Below are 24,325 nucleotides of genomic sequence, written 5' to 3'. Positions count from 1 at the left end.
CTGGTCGCCATTTTGGGTGTGTAGGGGTGCCATGTTGAGTGTGACACAGGGAGGATGTGGCCGACCGGCACGCCTGGATCCCCTCATTTTCGGGAGCTGGCAGACCGCTGCGTCCCTCCTTATACTCAGAGGTGATCCCTATCCTCATCCTTTTTTACAGAGGAGGTGTCAAGGCCTCAATGCTCAGCTGGCAAAATGGCAGTGCTAAGGCCCAAAATGGCACCCTCATTTCAGCACCGCCCCAAGCACTCCTCTCACCGTTCTCGCCGTTATAAAACACTCCCCACCTCATTTCTCACAGCAAATTTATTATTTCACCGCATTTAAAACAACACATGCTGACAAAGCGGGCCACGAAGGCAGCCTGCCTAGGGCGTGACGTGCCACCAGCGGAAGGCAAAGGGGCGGCGGTGGACATTGGTGCCGCAGTGCACCTCTCCGAGCCGCCCGTGGTAGGAGGAAATGTCTTCCAGGAAGCGGCACCTCAGGCCCAGTGGCTCCAGGAGGCTGCGCACGTGGTGTTCCAAGCAGCACTCGCCTCCCACCAGCGGGCCGAAGGGCTTGGGGATGCCCAGCTCCTCGGACAGGATGAGCATGGGGACCTGTGGGGTGACAAAGGGCTTTAAGGACACCCAGCAGCCTCCCTGGTCGATCACAGAATCGATAATTCAAAGGATTGTTATAGTAGCTGGTGACCCTCCTCCACTGGGGTCATCCCAAATTGGGTCATCGTCATTATTCCCTCCCCCAGGAAATCCTGTGCTATGTCCTCCCTTTTTATATTTAAACCTTGACATTTCACCACTTCAAAATGCTTTCACCTTAAAGCTTTTTAGGTTAACCCAACCATGAGCAATATGCACCAAAAGGCTACAGAGTTCCGACCACCCTTGGCCGATGACAAACCTTGGCCAACCTGTCAAGCTCAGATGAGGATATTTTCCCTTTCTGGACAGGAAAATACTATGCTTTTTTGGGCATCCTTGGGGAGCAATGGCTCATGGGCAGAGGTTTGGCTATTTTTCCTCTCCATAACCCAGAACCCACAGGCACTGGCTGAAGGGGACATGAGCAGCAGGGACACCTCTCACCATGTTGGGAAAGTATGGCATGGCCTTGCCCTTGTCGAGCTTGAAGAGGGCTGGTAGGTCAATGATGTCCTCCTCTGTCAAGCCCAGTTCTTTCTTGAGGATGTCCCTGTTCCAATCAATGCAGCGCTGGAGGGAGGGGAGAAGAAGGGACCAGGGGGACAAGCAGGCAAGCAAGGTTCCTGAAAATGGTCTTCTGGACATTGTCTCACTCAGGAGAGTGGCTTTTGCCTAAACGCAACTTCTCCCTTGAGAGTTGTGCCACCCTTGGACGATTATCACAAGAAATGTTGGTTTTCAGAAATACGGGCTGTTACCTGGACATACTGATTCTGCTGCATCATGATGCCATTGGAAAGGACCTTGTTAATGGTCACCCGTTTTGTGTCTGTCCCTGAATACCCTACAAATACAAACACTGACAGGTGAAATGAAATGATCTGCAGAAACCTGGCTTAAGATGTAGCACAGAAGTGGGGAAAAAAAACACAGACCCCAGTTCCCTGAGGTTAAGGCTTTGGGATGAGACTGCTGGGAGTCCCTTTTCTCAACTTATTGGGAAACGAGGCGGGAGGGAAATCTTTGTCCACTTTGTAATATTTTCATCAGGCCTGGAAAGCATTAGAAAGGTCTCAGGCCAGGTTTGATGGGGCTTTGAGCAACCTGGTCTGGAGGGTACCTATAGCAGGGGGGTTGGGGAACTACATGATCTTAAAGGCCCCTTCCAGCCCAGACAATTCTATGATTATCCATTTTCCTGCACAAGGAATATAAATGTATTGCTAATAGAATAACAGTTTTTGTGCTGCCCAAGCTCCATAAAACTATAGGTATCCCCTCCACAGAAGCCAAATCCCAGACAATGGCAGAGTCCCAGGGGCCCCCATGGTGACAGAGACGTCCTTCTCTGACCTCAAGGCATACAGATGAATTTAGCCTCAAGCAAAACTTTGATCAGAAGCTGCCCAAACTGGCTGCCAGTCCAGAGTGACTGGAATGTATCTGGGGTGACACGAGACCCCCATTGTGCTACTGTGCTGGAGCTGGCATTTACAGAGATCTTCTGTCCCACTCCACCAGCATCCTCTCAATGCACAGAGCTTTATCCCATCCCACTCGCTTTCCCAAAATAGGGCTTGAGGGTGGGCAGGCATCCTGCTGCAAGGACAGGCATGCCAGCCCCTCTTGCCAGCCTTGAAGGGCAATGGAATGGGAAAATGTCCCCATCCTCACGTCCTCAACACCTGCATGTTGCTCCAGGCGCGTTGAGGGCTGCCGCCCTTGGATGTCCTGCCCTGCATCAAAGCTCAACTTTTATTTTAAGGACAGGGAACAGCAGGCTTCCACCCACCCTGGCTGGGATTTGCACAATTCCCCCCAGGCTGCCCGCTGCCCGCTTGCCTTTGAACATGGTAGCTTCTCCTTGGCCCTCCTTCTGCTTTTGCCGAAAGAGCTTGTAGCATGCTGCAGGGCTAGCCATCAGCATTCGAAATCGCTAGGGCAAGCAGGAGGAAAAATGGTCACCAAAAGGAGCTTATCCCAAAGCACCATGTTAGTACTTCTTCCTGTGAAAACTGCCCCTGCAGGCTCATTTTTGGCTTTTTGCAAGAAGGTTAAGGTTAAGTTCTTAAACTTAAAGACTTTTGCTATTAGTTAAGAATGTATGTTCTTGTGGCCTGAGCCCTCCTTCTGGGGACGTGGGAGAGAAGCCAGGGAAACACCAGCTTGGACTCTCAAGGAAATGAGCTTTGGTAGTTTCCCTGATGGAATTAGTTACCCAGAAGGAAAACCATAGAACAGCACAGGGTCTCGGGATACCTTTGCATCAGGGCTGGGCACAAAAGTGACAAACTCGTTGACATGGCCCATGGCCAACCAGTCAGAGAAGAGCTCCACAGGAGCCTGCACCTGCTGAGCGAAGAGGAAATCCCGTACCACTCTGGTCATCCTCCTTCCTGCAGGGCTAGAGGCAAAGTCATAGAGTCATTATGGTTGGAAAGGACCACTAAGATCATGAAGTCCAAACATCAACCCATCGCCACCGTGCCCAGTTATCTACATCTCTCAATGCCAATAACCCCTGAGAGGGGGAATAAGGGTGTATGGGAACAGTTGAATCACAGCCTGAACCTCTGATTGATCACCTGAGGTGAGCACAGAGTCAGCCGCAGGAGCACAGGTGAAGGCGATTCAGCTGTGTGATCTGAAGAGGTGGAGCCTGGCTGCACCTCTCCTAGACCCCATTTAGGGGCTGACTGCCACGAGGGAAGGGTGTCTTACTGGAGATTGTTCCTTGTGGAGTTTCTTATGAGTCTACAACACTGGTGAGCACCTTTCATTTATCTCTGATTATCTTTTCTTATCTTTTCCAGTGTGATAATCTTACTAGCCTAACTGCTTTGTATACTTATTGATCATAACACTTTATGGTATCTGTGTACTTACTGGTCTTACAAAGGGGAATGAGTATTTATTCATCACTATGCACATGCATACAAATTTCTCCCAAGATGGAGGAAATGAAGGCCATGGGGTTCCGGACACCGTAAGGGGGAAGGTTGCGGTTGGTTATTTAATGGCCAATCAAGTGGCTTAATGTGGTTTTTGATGGTATTTAGGGGTACTTGTAGTTCCTTTGCCCCCAAACACAGTTTTCCCATGTCTTACGTGGGGAAGCTGCTGCCAATGAGGATCCTTCCCAGCGGGTACTCTTTTCCTGCTGCAGTGACAGGTGGGCTGACCTCCAAGTTGCCAAAGGAGTCAAGGCTGGAGGTGGCTTTGAAGAGAGGCTCTCTGCGTACATAGCCGAAATCAGGTCCCTGCGGGAAGAGAAATAGCTGTGGGCATTGCCTTGGGTCAGTCTGCGTCCTTATTCCTCCTGCTGGGCTCAGCTGTGCTCCCTCAGGTGAAAATACTGAGGAGAGGGAGATGCAGCCTTAAAGGAAAAGCAAGTGTGAGAGTGTTTGGGGCATCTGGGCTCAGTAGTGAATGGTGAATGCTAGAAGCGTGGGTCTCTGCTATCTCGCAACTGCTGTTTAAGTTAAGTCCATGTTAAGTTAATTAGATGCTGGAGCAGCCATAAAGTGGAGTTTCTGGATGGCTGGTGCGGAGTGGGATGAGCTCCAGCCCCTGAAGGTAAATCCTCTTCAGGCATAAGAGCCACCCGAAGGGCTTGGCTTTACTTAAATCTCATCTAAGCCTGATTTTCAGAACTGAATATATCAGGGATTTGAGGTGTTGGGTGATTAACCTGTGGTGCTACTGCTGGGTTGTGCCAGGGGCTAATGGCCAAGGGAGAGACTGTAGTCCTACAAACAGGGTGCAAGTGGCACTGGGGGCATAAATCTTGTCCTTGCTCTCTGTTTCAAGCCAGTGTGGGTTAGGACAGGATCAGATAGCTGTTGTTTTCCATTAAATCTCTGAGTGTTGGGTTTCCTTAGCAGTAAACCATCGGAGTGTTTCAGTTAACACAGATTTCTCCTAATTTGCTGGAATGGACCCAGGGGTGTTTGCAGTAAATGGATATGCACGCAGTGTACTACTCTGTCCTGAATAGGCATCCTGCCAAATCCAGCTTCAATTGGATGCAGCCACCTCAGTGTCACCCCAAGGTGACACAAATGAAGCAGGGATGTGCTTATGGGGGAGAGGGTGAAATGTAAGGTTTGGGGGGGAAAAAGAGCCAAGACTCCCAAAGGTATGTAATTATGGTCTAAGAGTTGTTTGGTTTTTTTTATTTTTTTTTTTTTTTTTTTCTTTTAAACAAGAAAAAAAAAAGGGATGTTTGATGAAGCTGGGAGATATAAGAGGCACTGAGCATGCAACACCTGCTCCCACCCATTTCAATTAAATGAACCAGAGAGCCAGGAGGGTTCAGCTGTCTAGGTGCTGGTTCATCCTAGGTTTGTGGGCAGCATCTGAGCCTATCAGTTCCAGAAGGATTCTGACAGGCTAATTCCCTCCGGTCTCCTTTTTCCTTGGTGGGGAGTTGCGGGGCTTAGGCTGTGGCTGTGTGAGAGGAGGAATCTCACAGAATCACCCGGGTTGGAAGGGACCTCAAGGATCGTGTAGTTCCAACCCCCCTGCATAGCAGGGCCACCAAACATACACATTTAGATCAGGTTGCCCAGGACCCTGTCCAACCTAGCCTTGAACACGTCCAAGGACGGGGCATCCACAACCTCCCTGGGCAGCCCGTTCCAGGCCCTAACCACTCTCCTTGTAAAGAACTTCCCCCTAACATCCAACCTAAATCTTCCCTGTGTTTGGCTATACAGTCCTGTCTGAGACTGGGAAGATAACAGTGGGATTAGGGGGGGCTCCAAAGCAGAAATTGGAGTGTAACATGTTGGCAGCTTCAGGGGCTGAAATTGCTTCTCTAAATATGAAGCAAGACAATTTCTAAAGAGGGTGGAGAGGAGCAGAACATAGCTTGTGGTACAATTCTGCAGGTTAGGTTGGTTTTGGGGCTTGATCTCAAAGGTCATTTCCAACCTAAATGATTGCTCTCATATTGGGAATGAAGAAATACACTCTTGGCTGGAGTCCTCTGCTCCATGCAGGGAAGAAATGGTGCTATACTCTCATTTTTTGTGTAATCCGTTACAATGTATGTGGGTTACCAGCAGCTCCTTTATGGGGAATTGCTCCAGCCCTGTGTCCTGGGGGGAGTCCAGCACCACTGCAAAGCTTTTGTGTGGGGCCTGGGTGTAGCCAAACTCGATCTCATCCTAAAACAAGAATGAAAACCCCCATGGGGCACATCGGGGAAGGAAGGCTTTGCCCCCTCCCTTCTGCTCACCTACCTGCATCCAGCGGTCCCCACGGTTGATATAGCCAAAGCAAACCTTCAGGTCACAGCCAGCCTTATTGACAAGGTTTTTGATCTCCTTGATGTAGAGGTAGTTGTCCTTCACACTGGAGATGGGCAGAATGGGGATGAGGACTGCTGGGTGGGGCCGATGCCCATTTAGCCATCGAGGCCTCATCACTTGGCCCATACCTGCAGACAAAGACGTTCTCCGGTGCCAGTGTGTTGGGCATCATGATCCATGGTGCTACCCTGAACACCACTGTGTCAGTGAAAATTGGCGACAGGGGGATTCCCTGGAGGATGCAAGCAGAAATCAGGGACCTTCCCCTCCTGATTTACCACTTCCCCCCCAAATACCCCGAGCTCATTTTAAGATAAGATAATTATTCCTTCCTCATCCCCACGGCCCTTGGGTTGTTTCATCCTTCCCCTGCCCATCTTCCCTGGAGGCCCCGACCTCAGCCAAGGTCTCCAAGAGGCTGACGTGGATGGAGATCAGCCCTGGGAAAGTCTCATCAGGAAACTGCAGCCCTTCAACAAAGAACTCAAGCTCGGCAGCTCCACCGGTGTACTGCACAACGTGGCACAGCTTCCTCCTGCCCAGCACGTGGACATAGTGCTGCCCAAAGAATGGGTCTGTAAGGACCAAAAGGGAAACGTCAGCAAAAGCAGGCCGCTTCCAGAATTCCTGGTGGAATTTGGGATTTCCATCATTCCTTTATGCCAGAAGTTAAACTCTGTGGGAGGAAGAAAACACCTTGAAAGAGTATCTCAGCACTTGGGATTTTGCAATTGTGAACAAGGTGTCTGAAAGCCTGTCCTTGAATGGAGCCAGCACTGTGAAGAGATTCTCATGGGGCTTCTGCCCTGACAGACCCCTGCCTGCCTCCAAACCCTGTGCTGATGGATTTAATGAATTTAATGGCACGTCTGTGTGGGCTGGATCAGTCCGGGGAACAAAACACCATGTCCACAGCAGGGAACAAGGAGGGATAATGTCTTAGAGCACTTTGCTTGCTCTGGATGTCAGGACACGTATGGTTGGGGGTGGTGGGTTTTTTTTTTTTTTTTTTGGGTTTTTTTTTTTTTTGTTTTTTTTTTTTGCTTTTGTTTTGTTGGGTGACCTTGGATAAATGGTTTTACTACCCTATGCCTCTTGAGAAGGTTCAAGGCTAGAAAGATCAAGGGAAGGGATGATGAGAGCACAAGGAAGTGCAGACTGGGGAGTACAGACTGAACAAAATCAGTGACAGGAAGACAAGAGCTTGTGGAGATGAAACGTTCCCAAACCAGAAGACTTACTCTGCATATGGAAGACCCCGACTTTGTCAGCATCAGACATGTGAACGTAGAGCACAATTTCATACCCCCGGGGCAGATGCTGTGGCCCTTCGATCCGCAGCACCATCCGAGACATATCCAGCAAATCTGAGTGCGTACAAGAATAAACTTGGGTGCAGCTCTTCTGCTCAGTGCCCAGCAATGCGCGCTTTCCCTGTTACCAACCTTGGCATGCATGCTGGAATATCATCCTGAAGCCCTGCTACCAAGACCTGTGGTTTGTGCTTGGCGCAAATATCTTTATTTTTTTTCTCCCTGGCACAGCCAGTCCCTGGCCTCAGAAGACTGATGGGCACTGGCTTGGCATGGTATGGTTTTCCAGGAACAGGCATGTATTCCTGGCTGCCTGGCCCCAAGCATCCCTTGACTGAGCCCTGCTGTTTTTTTGGCCACGCTCCGTACCCTGGTATGACCTCTGGGCGGTAATTAAAACAAAGTATGAGGACAGGAGCATGATCCCACATGGGAGGCTTACTCAGCAGCTTGGCTGAGTCAGGGCAGAGAGCAGCCAATTCCCCAGCAAGCCTTTGCGCCTCAAAAAATTAAAGAGGGGGGAATAGCTGCGATTTTGCTTTATTTTTGAAGTGGAGCTGGGACTGGGGCTGTGTTACCTTCTTTGCTGAATACCCTTTCGTCATCACAGTCTGGGGCAGGGCTCAAGGGGCTGTCCCTGTCGCAGGTGACCAGCAGGATGGCCCCATGTCCCTCAGGTCCCCACATCCAGCTGGCCTGTAATACCATGCCAGGGCTCAGTGTGATGGGGATGCTGTGTCCATTGACAAGGCTCCTGCAAGCCACAGGACTTCCCATACAGCTGGATTACCTTGTTGGGGTTGTTTTTTTCCACCACGCCATCTCGATCTGCATCGACGTCCAGGGAGATCCCTGAATCCAAGGTACAGCACATGGTGTACTTGTAAAGGAACCCCTCCACTTAGCGAACCCACTCGTAGCTGGAGTCTCCATACTCACCGATGCCAGTGAGGAAGATCCTGGCTTGGTCAACGGGCTGTCCTCCCTCTGCATAGAAGATGACAATTACCTGGAAAACCCCAATCCCCTCACTTGTAAAGGATGCTCTCCACCTTCAGCTAGGAAAGGAGTCCAGCATGCAGCACACCAATTCTTACCTTATTGTCATTGACTTCAGTGCTGGCCCGGCTTATGCTGAACCTCAGCACCGTCCCCTCATTCAGTGGCCAATGTGACACACCAGGCAGTAGTCCTGGCTCGGCTCGGCCCTGAAAAGCCACTTCCACATTCACCCCCTCTGTGTGCTTCACCCCAAAGGCGACTGCCCCGACTGGGGCTGCCCTGCAAGCAAGGCATCCTGTTTTCAAAGGTCTGAGCACCCTATTTTCATAGGTCTGCACATCTGGCACCCAAAATCACCCAATTGTAATTAATCTCATCACCCAAACTGCATGACTCTGTGCTCATCACCACCTCCTTTCTACCTTTCTTTGTTGTCTGGGAATGTTTTAAGTGTGGTGGTTTTTGTTTTTTTTGGGGGGGGGGGGCAGAATGTGCTATTTTAGCAGAATGACTATTGTAGCCTTTGGTGCAGATTGCCATTTTCTGTAATTACACCCAAAGCGTTTTGTGCTGTTCTAACCCAATAACCCGGCTTGGTGTGTACTTTAAATGTGTGTTTATTTGCTAACTGGAGTTTCCCAGATCAGAGCAGCAAGTTAGAAAATTTTACCATGGGAAACTCTTAATTTTGGGGGTGATTTTATTACAGCCAGCGCACCACTTCCAGTCCAAAGAGCTTTTCCCTTGCAGCCCCCTCACTTCTTCCATCCCTAATTTCTCATTTATCTGGAGTTATTCTTTTTGGTCTCCTGCAATCCAGGCTCCCTTTGAGCCCTGACATCCGAGCACTGGCACAGGATCACTGTTACAGCATCACTTATTGGGATTCTGAGTGTGGAAACCTGAGAGCCTGCTTGATGCTGCCTGGACGTTTCTTAAATTGCTCCTTTCTGTTTAATTATCCATACAAAACTCACTGAGTTTGTGAGCCTGGGGAATCCCACCAGGAGGAGGTTGGACCCAGCGGGAAGCCAGATGTGCTGTTTGGCTCGAGATTTGCAAAAGCTGCTGGGTGAGCACAGGGATCAAAGCATGTCTCCTTTGTTTTTCTTGCAATTACCTTGCAGGGCAGCGTTGGAATTTTTCCAGTAGGGGAATGGGGGTTACACTGCAAGATACAGATTGTCCCCAGTTGTTGCTTTCTTCCCCTCTCTTTTGCCATTCGTCCCCATGGATACTGCTCAAAATGCCCCGTCCTGGTTTATCCCAGTGCTCTCCAGCAATTTTCTGAGATATGAACCAAACCCACTGCCTTTGCAAACACATGCACATGCTGATGCTTGAAGGGTTTGGGGATTTGTGCAGCTTTGCAAAGCCCATTGAGGATTTGTGCTGATGGATTGCATCAAATCACCAAACTGTGGCTTTGGAGGGAATTTGCAGAGGGAGAAAAGGGTTTGGGGTCGGGGGGGGCGCACGCCCCACTCACCCGTAGACGTCGGTGGCGATGCAGGTGCCCAGCACACACAGCGCGTGGATGCGGCTCCCAGGCTGCAGCCGCAGCGTGCGCTCCTGTGGCATCTCGCTGCCGGGATGCCCCGGTGCTGGCTGTGCTGCACAGGGCGTCTTCCTCTCTTCCTCGACCAACCCCCCGCAACGAATCAATCCACCTTCAGAACTCTCAATGCTTGTGATGCTGACTATGGAGCCCTAGCCCCAATACAGGACCCTTCAGATCCACAGGAAAATGATCTCAGGAGGGAGGGAAGGGATGGAGGGGGAGGGCAGCTGGCTTGGTGCCACCCCACTCCCAGTCCCGTGCACTGAAATGGGACAATCCTCTCAACAGGGAGAATGCAAGATGACCTTGGAGGCATTTTTTGCAGCAGCATATCGGGGTTTGCAACCTTCTGTGCCTCCTACACCCCTTCCTGCTCTCTAGGGAAAATATTAGGGAGGAAGACACAATTTACCAACCCCAGGGCAAGAGCAGGGTGCTGCCCTGCTTGCTTTTGGCTTGCGTCCCTTTGCCCAGCTTGGCGCCGTGGCCAGGCCCATGCCGACAGCCCACGCGGGCGTTTTCATCCCTGAGCTGAATATTCATGTTGGAAACCAACCTTCTGCCCCAGATTTTGGAAGAACCTGCTGTAAGCAATTAGAGAGCAAGGAGCAGAAAGGGTCGGTTTGATCTGCCCTTTTTGCATTGCTTTTGGGCTTTTCTTTTTTAGCTCTCTCCTCTGTCCATGACCTGGCCATAGGAAATGAGCTTAAATCCAGTTTCCCATCTGAAGTGAATTCCTTTTATTTCATTTTTCCCATGACCTGAGCAAACAAGGATTTTGCAAAAGGATTTTGCTGCTCTTTTGTGTATGTGCAAAAATAAACATGTTTTCTTATTAAGGAAACAACCCCAAGCACCTCTCACTGTGTGCAAAGGCCCTGGGATCACCCCCTCACTTGCAGTTTTTATGTCACTGGGAGAATTTCCAGCTGCTCACTGGTTTTCTGTGACTCAAGAGATACGTGTATTTATATCCCTGGAGTGATGATATATGGAGACATGGAAGGAGGACTACATGAATGCCAAGGAGCAACCAGGCTGTTGGAGTTCTGGGGAAAGTCCTGATTTGGGGCAAAAATGGAGGAGGGTGGCTGGGTTGCAGGCCGGGGCCAACTGCTCAGTGGGTTCTGTTTGCTGCTGGGCTGGTTCTTGTCTCTGAGGAATTTATGTGGAAGGAGGCTGGGGTCTTTGCATGGCATTAGGGCTCTTTGAAAGCCTTCTGGTGTCATTGCAAGCTTTCAAGGATCTTTGCAAGCCTTCTGGGATCTTGGGAAACTGGACAAAGTTTTTGCAAACCTTGAAATTGTTTGCAAGCTTTCTGGGGTCATTTGTAATCCTCCTAGGGTCTTTGGAAACTGGCAGGTTCTCTGCAAGTCTTTGGGACTCTTTGCAATCCTCCTGAAGTCTCTGTGATCTTGCCAGGGTTTTTGTAGAACTTTGGGGTCTTTGCAAGCTGTGTAGGTTCTTTGGAAACTGCTCAGAGTCTTTGCAAGTTTTCTGGGTTCTTTGTAAGGCTGTGCGAATCTTTGCAATCTTCTTGGGATCCTTGAAGTCTTATGGGCTCTTTGCAAGCTTCTTGGGTTCCCTGCAAAAGGTGTATGGTCTTAGCAAGTCTCTGTAGGTCTGTGCAAGGCTCTAGAACTCTGCAAGCTGTTGGGAGCTTCTACAAAGCACCTTCTCCTTGCAATACTTCCATAAGGGGAAGAAGGATTGGGGGAATCTCTGCAAAGAGGTGATTGTTCTGAGGTCTATACAGCAGGAACGGGGTTTTAAAAAAGGCAGAAGCTGCTCTGTGCTATCAGGTGGGAGATCAGAGCTGGTGAACCATCATGGGACGTGTGTGTAAATATAAATATTCACTCACTGATGTCTGGAGGCTCGTGGTTTCACTGCAATAGTCATTCTGGTCAGAGGAGTTCTCTGGTTTTTAACAATCAGATTAGGAACTGCTCTGCATAAGCATCCTCACTACTGATGGATCTCCGCCTGTCCTAATTTCTGGGGACAGGGATCAATAGCAGCACGGAGTATGCAAACAGCCCAAGCAGCTGCTCTGTGAGGGCTCTCATGCACACAGTTCTGCAGCCCTGAAGGCAGGTGCATGATAGCAAGGAGTAGGAGGGAGACACGAGGGACCCCGTGGCATCTGCTCAAAGTGACAATTTATGATGAGGAGGTGCAACTGTGCCATTCCAAGCAGAGGCAATACCTGGTTTTATCACTTTCCAAAGCATTTTTTTGCTGGTCCAAATCTCAGCCGGGACAGGGGATGCAGTGCCTGCTGCAGTGCATGGGATGCTCCTAAGCACAAAGCCTCATGCAGACAGGAGCGGGACTTGATAACTGGTTCGATGCCTTCCCCTGTTGCCAGTAGTTAGGCTGACAAGGCTCTCAAAATTTGCTGCCTGCAATTACACATGCAGAGTAATAAATGAGGTGTAATTATCGGCTTAGGGAGATTATCAAACTTTCCTTTACTGAGTGGCAGTGCAGGAAAGGTGAGAGGGGAAAAGGTGCCCTGTGGAGTCTGGGTTGTTTGTGGGGGGTCCTGTCTTGCCCTTTTGTGCATGAACAGATCCAACTTGAGGGGAACAAAGCAAGGTCACCCCAAAACCAAGGGGCAATTGGGTCTGATGAAGAGGCATAGGGAGTTGTGAGACATTGTTCCATAACCCTTAATGGCAGCCTCTTGTTATGGGGTGTTATTAGGGAAACACTCAATCCTGAATGGGTCAGATGGCTTAAAAGTGAGATTTTTATGCATGGGCATGTTGGTGCCAATAGCAGGTGGAAGAGGAAAAGGAGGATGCAGCTGACACACACAAAGATGGGCTGCTGGGGCAGGACCGACAGCCAAAAATGCACTGTGATTAAAGCTGAGTCTGTCCGTGGAAAAATAAAAATTGCACCAAACCCTACACAAACATGATGTTTTGGCCCTATAACTTTGTCCCTGATGGATGCGTTTTGAGGCAGCAGAGCCCTGTGCCCAAGCTCTGGGAGCCAGAAACCTCCATCCCCCACCTGCCTGCAGATTACAGAACACACAGCATGGCCCCGTGGGGCTGTAGGTGTGTTCCCTGTCCAGCACAGGGCTCAAACCAGCTGAGCAGGATGCAGTGCTAAAATCACAGCAGGCGGAGAGCTCAGCACTGTGCCCAATCTAAAGCAGTGCGACCACTGGGAAATACAGCATGAAGCTTTATAGAGAGCTTAAAAAGAAATAGAAAAAAGATGTGGTCTTGGCCAAAATCTCATGATGATTCTGCTTGGCAGCAGCTTGATGGGCCTCAGGGATGCAGGAGTCCTTAAAACTTTCTTACAGTAGATTTTGAGAGCCAACACAGCTCCAGTATACAAATGTCACTCTTCATAAATCTATGAATACCGTGAGTTTTTCTCATGCTGGGCTTCAGAACATGGGATTTTACCCCAGATTCCATGCCAAGGTTTTGGAGAGGCTAAAAATGCAGCTAGTGTTTCCTTCTCAAGCATCCTGGCCACCTGGTCAGGCTCTGCTGATTGTATTAACACTGTGTCAGCATGCCAGACTTGGTGCTCTTTGCTGCCACAATTAGGCTTGGAGGAGCCCTTTCATGTAGCCTTGCTGAGACGTTCCAGGCAGCTGCCATGGAGTGTTGGGGTATTGCCCCATGTAAATGGGGACTGTGCTGTTGCCGTATCATATCATGCCTATTGCAATGGAGTAAACCACAGTGGGGTTCTTGGTCTGTTCACCAAGGAGATCCATGATGATGGAGCTTTCCCATCTCCCTGTTCCTCTTCATCCATGGGACATGCCTGCATCCCAGCCCAAGCTCCCTCCTTGGAGCACCAAGACCCATCTCACCCAGTTTTCCTCTTTGCTGGCTAGCGAAGTCTCCTGGGATTGCCCAGAGAGAGATGACTATCTCCAAGAAAAGCTATATTTTCCAGCAACCAGCGCATTTCCCATGGGAGCTTCCAAAGAAAACCAAACCAAACACCAAGCCAACAACACAAAAACAATTCCTCAAATGCCTCATGCAAGCAAAACACCCAGGAATCCCTAATTTCCACTGGAAGCCACTTGCCTTGTTTTGCTTTCTTTTTTTTCTTTGCCTCCCTGCTTGCCAAATAACCAGTTCTCCCTGCACCCATTGCTACCCAGGAGTTGTTAGGGAAGGAAGGACCAACCTGAGCAAACATTTCCTTTTGCTGCAGCGTTACACAGGCATTGCCCTAATGGGGTAGCTGGAGCCGTGAGTCAGCACATGGAAAATTTGGGTTGTTTTAAAGAAAATGCATCATTCTAATGATACCATGTATTATAATAACCCTAAACAACCATCTTGCATAACGAGAGGGGTAGAAATGTTTAATGCATAAAGCTTTGGACTCCTTATATGGAACTATAAGGGAGGTGAGAACAAAAAGGGGAGAATGAGCCCTGAAAGCTGAGTGCCGTGCATCCCCCACCCTTTCTGCCCTGTACCCCCTTCCCGGCCCCGCAATTACCGCCCGGCCCCAGGGGCTGTCTTATCGCCAGCATCACAGAGCGGGGCGGCAGCTTTGCGGATGGCGGAGGTGGAGATGGCAGGGTCCCTGGTCCACCCCATCGTCATCGAGGGACGGGAGGAAGGAGGAGTTACATTCCCCAGCCTTTTAATCCAGTCGTGCTGGTTCACCTACAAAGCTGGGCAACCAGGCAGCAATCTTCTTCACATGCAGCCGCCGTCCCCAGCACACCATGTCCCAGCGCCAGGTCGTGCAGATGTCTACCAGTCATGCCAGCTACGGGGTCTGCGTACTGGGCAGTGAGGTCTTCCTTGACAACCACCGGTAAGGCTCGGGGTCAAGGCGCATCCATAGGGATGATGGGTTTTGGAGGCAACCAATGGCTTTGCGTGTTTTTGGTCTTTGCAAAGGGTGTTAAGAGGAAAGATCTCACGGTGGTTCCGTATACAGGTGCATAAAGGACGTGTGCTCATGGGTCTGCTTTAGGATGCCTGAAGGAGGGATGTTGAATCTAACAACAAAAGCAAGGCATCAAAGTGTAGCCCAGCAAAGACGACTCAGAGGCAAAGCCCATGCACACCCCAGCTAAGTGGGATCTATTTCTGGCAGAAAGAGCATTGGGCAACAGCAATTCAAGATGAGCAACTTGTTCAGAGCTAATCTGGGTTAAAGAACAAATGTGTGTCTCAGGCATAAAAAATCCATGAGAGGGTTTGCATGGTTTACGTAATGAGAAGAGATTTTTCTGATGTTAAACATAGGGGTTGTATTATTGCCCACATATGAGGCTGTGTTTGCCCTCCTCTTACGTTGTCATTATTTAATAAATTACATCCATAATGATAGTGGCTATAGGCCAAGCCAGTTGGGATCACAGCTGGGGCAATTATTTGGATTGTATATTGGAGCTGTGCTGGGAGGTGCTGACATCCCCCCACTGAGGCTGCCTGTCAAACCTATTCGTTTTACACTCAGGCAAATGGGAATACATAAAACATATTACTTGAGTTATTTTTTTTTTAATTTGAACTCAAAAGAAGCTCAATCCCATTTAAGCATGGGACCTAAGTCTAAAAGCAGCTGATTTGGCTCCATGGTAGCAAATCTGAGCTTTGGTCCTAAAAAGCATATGGCAGATAGGCATGTGGCAGATGCTCTTTCAACATCAGGGCTAGAAAAATAGGAGGTGTTCTATGCCTAGAGAGCCCTCTCTATGCTGGAGAAAATTCAGTGATGGACGCTTGACTCGTTTGGGGTAGAAGACAAAGTGCAGTGGAAGTTCTGTGCTCAGTGAGCTTACATCTCAGCATGGCCGTGCATGAAATTACAGCCAATAAATCCAGATTTGAGATGTCATGGCATGCAATGTATGGGTAGACTGCAGGTAGACTTGCTACATTGCATGCTAGTAAACACATGACAAATGGGATGATGCTTTAATCTTCCTTACAAGCTACTGCAGGCATCAGGGATACCATGCCAAGAGCAACATCAGGGATAAATGTCTTCTGTGTTGTATTCTCCCTGCTAAAATTTACAACTGTGTCCCTCTCCGTGCGTTGCTGGGGAGGTTGGCTCCCTGCAGCAGACAGGTTGGAGCACTCGCACGGCTTGTGTGAAGGTGCTGGGGCTGTAATGAGCATGTAGGCAGCACTTCAAAGGCCAGGTGAGTGAAGGCTCCCTGTGCTCCAGTTCAAGTTCTGCTCCACTTTGGGCATCTCTCAGGTCAGTGGGTGGACTGGCAATAACGAGTGACATCAAAACCAGCCCCAATCTTGGTCTGGGTTTTGTGGTGGGATGCTGAAATTTTGGGGGTTCTCTTCCTGCTGGGAAGTGATGTTGGGTGCCTGAGCTTCAGAGGCGTGCAATTGGGGCTTAACCACAGACGGATGTGATGGCACTCTGCTTGCTCAACTCTGCCACAGAGATAATGCTTATAAAATTCAGGCAATGCATTTCATCACCTGAAGATGGTTTCCAAATCCTAAGACCCATTTAAGGCTGGACTTTCATAGAGTCATAGAATGGCTTAGATTGGAAGGGACCTTAAAGATCATCCAATTCCAACCTCTTGCCATGGGCAGGGTGGCCAACTACTTGATCAGGCTGCCAAGGATCCCATCCAGCCTGGCCTTGAATTGCCTACAGAATGCCTACAGAGTTTTGATTCTAGGGAGCCTATTATAACAATTTGGGTCTGCTGAGGATAAGAGGAAAGAAAACTCAGCCTATGTCTCCACGCTGCTCTCTGTTTCAGATCTACTCCTAAAGGTGCCACGTCATTTGATGTTCATGCCACATCTGCCGTCACAGTCCACATCATCCACAGCCCTATGACAAAACCCATGCTTAACTCCAGATGGCCACTGGATCCCGATATAGAGGTTGTAGTGACCGTTGGTGTCACCAGCAAGACTGTCAATGACAATAAGGTTAGTTGCTCTTTATGCACTGAATCTGGAAATATTAATCAATTTTCCCAGGAAAGTAGGAAGAACGATGGGCAGGCTCAAATATTTCTAGGTAATGCTGACATCAGACATATTTCTATAGTATAAACTCAGACTTACACAGAATTGTGCAACTGTCACATACACAGTCAAACTAAGAAGGAGAAGGAGATAAGGACGGTTGCAAAAGCCTGTGTCAGAAATTCCATGTCAGGCAAAACAAATGGTCAAACTTTGTCTTTTTCTATGCCTGTTTTTGTGCTGAAGCAGGCAGAACTTATTTGGTTGAACTATGGTTAAAGCAGCAGGATATTGATGAACCTTCCAACAACTTGTTGTATGGCATTGCTGGGCTAACCCACAGGGTGAAAAGACCTACTCAGCATGAAGAGACACAGGACTTGGGTCACAGTCTGGTGATGTCTTTGCAGGTTAAGATTTCATACTACGGACGGGAAGAGAATGAGATTTCAGTGGCTTGGTTGTACCTCACCTGTGTAGGTATGTATTATGACAACACTCATCTGAACTTGGCCAACCCTTTCCAGTGCCACAATCTCATTTGGTTCATGGGATGGGACTTAAGTGGGGATGCAGGCTGCCCATGCACAACATGCAGCCAAGGTTTGGGTGTTGACAGCTTATGCTGACAAGCATGAGGGAAATAATTAAAATGTTCTTGTGCTGCTTTATGTGGTGCAAAAAAGACACAGGCTGGGCTCTGTCTCCACCCAATGCACTCTATGAGTGGCCTCGTCTGACCACTAAAACAATTCAATTGATGGAAGAGGATCCAAAGATGACCATCTCACCCACCTTCCACCAGCAAGCCCATCGTCAGCTTCCAGTGTGGCTGGTGGGGAGGAATAGGCACAGAAGTGTAGTTGTCTGACCTATTTTAGAAGTTTAGGATGAGATGAATCATTCCCTTGAAATGCCTATTTTCCTCTGCTGACTACAAAGGGAGTCTAGACAACTAGTCTGGATGCAGTCTTCCACTTGGATGGATTAATTATCCTAAATTTGGAATTTTCTGAAGTGCTCACATGATAGCCAGACCTGTGTCCTCAAGTCGTGCACATGCTTGCCAAAATCTCCCCTGAAGATGGTTTCCCACATCCATGGGGTCCACTGGAGCCATTGAGGGCCACCACTGTCCGCAGAGCTTTGGCCTTACAAAAGCTCATTGCTTGCTTGGATTTAGGACTTCATGTCCAAAATTATGCTCCCTGCTTCTTCACGTCTTCTTTGAATCAAGTAGGACGATTTCTGCTTCAGCACCCACATTTTCCATGCGCTGTCTCATTTGGTGGATATATATCTAAATAAGCTTTATGTAGGCTAGAGATGAGGTTGTTGGTACACATGCAATTTGGTCCAAGAGCTCTCTAGGGGTGAGTCTTTCTCAAATGTTACACCACCTCTAATAATTACCTAGTGTCCATTCACCCATTTCATGCCTTTGGCTTCACAAAAATATGCTATGATCGACATGAAATTGGTGAAACTCTATTTCACCAGTGATGAAATTATGAGACTTCACCAAGATGAACTGGTGAAAACAAGCGGGTGTATCCTTGATGGGGGACCCAGGATGGGAGAAGATGGCTGGAATGGGCGAGCGTTAGGGCATAAAGGCAGAGTTGGCATTGGATGACTCACTGTGGTATGAGGGTGGGCCCACGATGTCCATGATTGCTCATGCTCATGCCAATGATTTACTTCTTGCTCTGATATTTCAGATATATCCCTGGACGTGGACGTGAGTCGTAATGGCAGAGTGAGGAGCAAAGGGAAGGACAAGGTAATGGGAAACGTTGCATGGCTTTCGACAACACAAGGAGGGGAAAACATGGGGAAAATCTCCCAGAAGGAGAGGGATTTGGGTGGTTTCTGAAATAGGGAAAATAGTGCTGCAAATTCTCAGCCTTCTAATTGAAGAGGAAAACTTTTTTTTTTTAAATTTTGTGCCAAAATGTCTTGCCTCTCCAGTCCAGCCCTACGACTTTTTTTGATGTTGTTCCTTTTTGGATTTGAAACGTGCCACTAAATGACTCATCTGCAAGTTTAGCAAATAGCAAGAGATTTACCCCTTTGGCAAGAAATCTGCATATACCCAAGCACTTACGCCCAGATAATTAACTGCAGCCTGATCGGCAGCACAAATTGTACATCAAGATGAGATGCATTTCTAGAAATAGGATATTCTCTTTCAAATGAGGTCTGACAGATACAACATGGCTTGTTAGAAGATAAGATCTGTTTGAAATAGTCCTTGTTGGCTTGGCTGCAAGGCGAGGTTAGGAAATTCAGAGGCTTGATAGTATCTCTGCCAAAGCTCTCCTGATTGCTCACGGTGGGATCCCCTCTGAGCATGGCTGTGGCTGTGGTATTTTCCCATCCCAACCACTGCTGAGAGGGGTCTGGGAAGGAGGAGTTTTTCAGGATTAGCTCCCATCCCCATTGGATGTTTCTCCTTCAGGCCAAGTGGACATGGGGACCAGATGGACAAGGGGCTGTGCTGTTGGTCAACTGCGACAAGGACAGCCCCAACACGGTGGGGACAGACAGCAACCAGGTGGACATACAGACCCCTGCAGGTAGGGCTCATCCACGAGGCTCATACTATCTTGCTGAGGTGTTTTGCAGTATCTCCATCCCTCTCCTCATTCATGATCCTGCTGATGGTGAAACGAGTTGCAAAAATAGTATCAGACGCTTGCAAAGCAATTAGGGATAGTGACAGCATTACCTGTTCCTCCATTGCAACAGAAATTGGCTCTTTTCCACTACTCCTTCCCTGTTTTAATTTCCTGGACATCCCTATAAAAACACAATGAGCGTCATCCCAGCAGGCTTGCCCTATAAATCCACTTGCAACTGAAGGGTAGCAAAGCCCACAGACAGCACTGGAGGCTGGAAACCTCCCAGCATCCCCTCTCTGCATCTTCTTTCCCCCATAGATCTGCAGGACATGTCTGTGATGCTGCTACGGACTCAAGGTCCTAGCAGTATCTTTGCTGACTACCAGCTTGTCCTACATGTCTCCGAGTCAGATGCAGACAAGGTGCGGGTTTTCCATGCTATCTGTGAGTATTTATTGAGTATTTCTTCCTTCCTTCCTTCCCAAATATTGATGCCAACACACTGTGACCCAAGTGGGTAAGCCCTTTCTCAGTAGGATTAAGGGCTGAGTGCTAGCACTTCTTGGATACATCCATTTATCCCCAGAATTGGTTTAGAAAATAATGCTATGGGGGGAATGTAAAGACTTTTCGGGAAAAAATAATGAAAAAGAGTCTTTGTTCAGTGGGATTACTGAAGTTCTGAGAATTTCATGGGAGGATAAGCACAGGCAGCAACACATCTGCCAAAGGTGCCCATCTCGTTAGATTGTGCGCTTCTCCTTTGAACACCCTAGATGGTGGATCCCAGCAGTTCCGGGCTGAAAATCAGGTCAAGGAAGCAAGCTGTATCATTAGATGCTTAACTTGAGACACGCACCTTGAAAGGGTTTGACCCGAGGGCATAGAGTCCTCTTTGTATGAGCAGATCAAGTGTGTTCCCCAGAAAAGAGCCGGCACACCTGCTCTTCTGCAAACCATGCTGGCACCATCACCTCCTCCATGGGCCTCTTTGCACCCATGTGGGCTGGCTATTTCGATGTTTCTGCAGGGAGTGACTCACACCCCCAGTACAAACCCATTTTGGGACCGGGCATGCTCTCCTGCACACTAGACTGTGTCAGAAGTGGAGAAAACACCTTCTACGTGGAAGGGTTGGCTTTTCCTGACGCAGGTTTCTCTGGCTTGGTTTCTATCAATGTCAGCTTGCTGGAGGTGCCCCATAAGGTACGTGGGATCTACCCCTTCCTGTCCCCACAAAGCCTCCATTGGGGTTACCAACCACTTCTCCTGGTGTTTTGCCCTTGCAGTATTCTCCTGGGACCCCCATTTTCACAGATACAGTGGTTTTCCGCATGGCGCCCTGGATAATGACACCCAACACCCAGCAGCCCCTGGAGGTGTTTGTCTGCAGGTAGGACAAATGCCCCTCTACAGCTCTGCTGCCTTGGGGGCTCTCCATAAAGGAGCTTTTACCCTTCCTTGCTTTGTGCACAGGCTTTATGCATGCTGTGCAAGAGCCTAATGTTGCTGCTGCACTCGTTGCAATCCCAAGAAGAAGGCTGGAGGACCTTCTCCAAGGGCTTGTGCAGAGGTGTTACCCAAAAATTGAATGTTCGGAGTGAGAAGGATTCTTGAGGTCCTTCACGCCTTCTTCTCCCTCCAGCATCAAGAGAGGAATCAACTCCAATGAAGTTTTTCTGGAGGAGCTCCAAGCCCTGCTGAGGAAAGCCAACTGCAAGATGACCATCTGCTCCGAACTGGAAAGCCGCAGTGACCGCTGGATCCAGGTCAGCCCTCAATGCTTGTAATGCATGGCTTTTCTGGGACTTCTTATGAGCTGTGGGATGTTGTCCTTGGGAGGGACCAGTTCTGTTACTTGGAGAAACATGCAGATGCTAAGAGATGATTGCTTAGCAATCCCGAGCTAAAACAGTGGGAGATGCTGTTGGTGGTGACAAACTGTACAGACAAGGATGTTGGCTGGACCCCAGGGACAATGCAAGAGGGGCCCCAGTGAAAGAAGAAACTTGTAGGGCATTGCAAGGGGCACTACACCCAGCATTGCAAAAGGGACCCCATGGGGCATTGCATGAGGTTCCCCATTGCAAGAAGGACCCCAAGGAGGATTGCAAGAGGGACTGCATGGGACACTGCAAGAACTGAATTGTGACAGGTCTGCCCCATGTCCTGCTCCATCCTTACTGTGTGCTTTGCCGTGCTGGCTCTCACGCACGGGAGCCTTCTTCCTCCTCCTCCTCTTCTTTCCCCCAACAGGACGAGCTGGAGTTTGGCTACGTGGAGGCACCACACAAGTCCTTCCCTGTGGTCTTCGACTCACCCAGGAACAGAGGCTTGAAAGACTTTGCTTTTAAGAAGATCCTGGTGCGCTGGGGCATTGTTATCACTTTTATCCCCAAAAATCATCCTCAGGGGCTCCCCATCAGTGCTCCCCTCTGTCCCCAGGGCCCTGATTTTGGTTACGTGACCCGTGTGCCCCGTGGTTGTGACGCCTGTAGTCTTGACTCCTTTGGCAACCTGGATGTGAGCCCTCCAGTGACAGTGCGAGGCAAGGAGTATCCTCTGGGACGCATTCTCATTGGCAGCCCCCTGCCCTGGTGAGACAGGAAAACATCCAAAAGTGATTTGCTACAAAAAACATATTTGGGCTAAATGCCACCAAAGTGCCATCCTAATCATAAATTTCACATTCAGACCACATTGCTGTTCCTTCTCTCCTTGTAAAACCTTCTTATTATCTCCCCTCTTCCCTTTCACCCTGATCCTACAGTACCCCAAACATAATGCCTACATTTTTAGTTTTCCCTACTGAAAGGAAAAGCAGAGGAATTCAGCAAAGGATAAAATCCTGAATAACTGGGAATTGTTTTCTGCTGTGCCCTTGGCACAGGGAACAACAACGTCCTGCAAAACCCTGCACAAAGGCGGCTCTTCATCTGGACAAACAACAGTGAGGTTGAATCTTGGGGTTTCAGCCAGGACAGCAAACGGAGCAGGCCATGCTGCTCCATCCTTTGCTTACCCCGACGGGAAAATGGGATTTTCCCAGCCACACCAGGGCTGTAATTATCCCTTATTACAAGAAGTTGTAATTAATGTTTTCTCAGCCTGCTGCTGGCTGTCTAGGAAAACGTAGGGAGGGATTTAAGGCACAGAGGAATGGGATCGCTCATGTATATTTCCACGCGTCTATCTCTGTACCCCACACAATGTAGGAGTTTGGAACTAGATGTGGCCATCAGATTTGGTCAGTTTACCACCTCTTCCCTTCTGAAGTGGGCATAAATACTGATGGTTTGCTTCAAAATGCCCCTTTTCCCTGTGGGTTGGGTGTTTTGGGGTGCAATCACTCCTGCTTCCTCCTGCCTCTGCCCTCAGGTCCTCTGGCCGTCGGATGTCGAAAGTGGTCAGGGATTTCCTTTACGCCCAGAAGGTGCAGGCACCAGTGGAGGTCTACTCAGAGTGGCTGAGTGTGGGCCACGTGGATGAGTTCCTCACATTTGTGCCTGCATACGACAGAAAGGTAACGACCCTATGTCCATCCCCACATCCTCAGCATTATATAATGATGCAGAAGGCCATTTCATTTTGCAAGTCAGCAATAAAAAGTAAAAAGCTTGGCTTATGAGGAAAAGGCAGGCTCAGCCCCATGCATGAATTACCTTCCTTTTGGGGTGGCTTCCTGGGAAGCAATGGGTTTCTGGGTGTTATCCTATGCACTGTGCAGCCCTTGGGACTGGTGTTGGGTATACTTGGGTTGGCACACGAAAACATCCTATTGAAATCCCAAAAAATGGGTTTATGCATTCATCCTGCAGGGATTCCGGCTCCTCTTGGCCAGCCCCACTGCCTGCTTCAAGCTATTCCAGGAGAAGCAGAGGCAGGGACACGGCGAGGCCACACAGCTTGTGGGTAAGGCAATGGGCAAGGATGTCCCCATATCACTGGGTGCCGGCGATGTCCCTCACCAATGTCCCCATATAGGGATTGTGGGCAGTGAGCGGAGGAGCATTGATGAAATCTTGGCAGATGAAGGGCTGAGGAACGACAACAAACATGTGCAGGTGAGCTGAGCGCATTTGGGTGCTAACTGGGAACAGGATGTCATCCCACTGGGTGATGCCCCAAAGTGGCCGTGGAGGTAGGAACCAAAGGTTGCTTAGGTGACTTCAGGAGGTTGCTCAAAAAGGATTCAGTGGGGGACGCGGGCTGTATAGGCTTCCTGCATGGGATTTGGGGTGATGACACAGGGGCCCTCCTCTGAACAGCGCTGCATCGATTGGAACCGCGACCTGCTCAAGCATGAGCTGGGGCTGAGTGAACATGACATCATTGACATCCCGCAGCTCTTCATCCTGCGGGGTTCTCGTGCAGAAGCCCTCTTCCCAGACATGGTGAGACCACCACCACGTCTCTTCCCTTCACCACTTTCCCTCCACGCTCTCCTTGTTCACCATTTGGGTGAAAAAAATACTTCTGGTCCATCTCCAGGTGAACATGCTGGTGCTGGGCAGACACCTGGGCATCCCCAAGCCCTTCGGGCCACTGGTGGATGGGCAGTGCTGCCTGGAGGAGCGGGTGAGAGCGCTGCTGCAGCCCCTGGGGCTCTCCTGCACCTTCATCAACGACTTCTTTTCCTACCATGTCCTTTCTGGAGATGTGCACTGCGGCACCAACGTCCGCCGCAAGCCCTTGGCCGTCAAGTGGTGGCATGTGGTGCCCTAAGTGCCCAGGAAGGGTCTCTGGTCCTTCCCAATATGGGATTTGGAGCATCTCAAAATAAAATGTGTTGGCAATATGAGGACTGAGGGTACAGTTTTTTCCTTGTGCTCCATCCAGTTTTGGGGTTGGAATACTGTTGGAGGCATTTTTCTTATGGGAGGGATCTCTATGAG

At 49.3% G+C, this 24,325-nt stretch overlaps 2 protein-coding genes across 2 annotated transcripts; one reads left to right on the top strand and one right to left on the bottom strand.

The window, feature by feature from the left end:
• Positions 1 to 327: 327 nt before the first annotated feature.
• Positions 328 to 9,970, bottom strand: LOC122188983 (protein-arginine deiminase type-2-like). The gene is made up of 16 exons (XM_042887730.1): positions 9,767 to 9,970; positions 8,373 to 8,556; positions 8,215 to 8,284; positions 8,066 to 8,127; positions 7,854 to 7,971; positions 7,204 to 7,329; positions 6,359 to 6,537; positions 6,091 to 6,194; positions 5,894 to 6,005; positions 5,711 to 5,818; positions 3,756 to 3,907; positions 2,907 to 3,051; positions 2,490 to 2,583; positions 1,406 to 1,491; positions 1,092 to 1,217; positions 328 to 602 (listed from the first exon to the last, which is right to left on the bottom strand). The coding sequence occupies exons 1-16, from the start codon at positions 9,856 to 9,858 to the stop codon at positions 369 to 371; spliced, it is 1,992 nt and encodes a 663-aa protein (XP_042743664.1). The 5' UTR covers positions 9,859 to 9,970; the 3' UTR covers positions 328 to 368.
• LOC122188984 (protein-arginine deiminase type-1-like) lies at positions 3,355 to 24,217 on the top strand. The gene is made up of 17 exons (XM_042887731.1): positions 3,355 to 3,412; positions 14,549 to 14,659; positions 16,593 to 16,767; positions 17,217 to 17,286; positions 18,528 to 18,589; positions 19,268 to 19,385; positions 19,749 to 19,874; positions 20,461 to 20,636; positions 20,720 to 20,823; positions 21,076 to 21,199; positions 21,687 to 21,794; positions 21,876 to 22,027; positions 22,809 to 22,953; positions 23,249 to 23,342; positions 23,415 to 23,494; positions 23,699 to 23,824; positions 23,922 to 24,217. The coding sequence occupies exons 1-17, from the start codon at positions 3,396 to 3,398 to the stop codon at positions 24,153 to 24,155; spliced, it is 2,022 nt and encodes a 673-aa protein (XP_042743665.1). The 5' UTR covers positions 3,355 to 3,395; the 3' UTR covers positions 24,156 to 24,217.
• The last annotated feature ends 108 nt before the right edge of the window (positions 24,218 to 24,325 follow it).

The sequence above is a fragment of the Lagopus leucura genome, unplaced genomic scaffold (assembly GCF_019238085.1).
Source record: "Lagopus leucura isolate 7727_CA_CO unplaced genomic scaffold, USGS_WTPT01 Super-Scaffold_100106, whole genome shotgun sequence".
Lineage (NCBI taxonomy): Eukaryota > Metazoa > Chordata > Aves > Galliformes > Phasianidae > Lagopus > Lagopus leucura.
The sequence above is the reverse complement of the archived record's forward strand: the minus strand, read 5'-3'. Positions and strand labels throughout refer to the sequence as shown.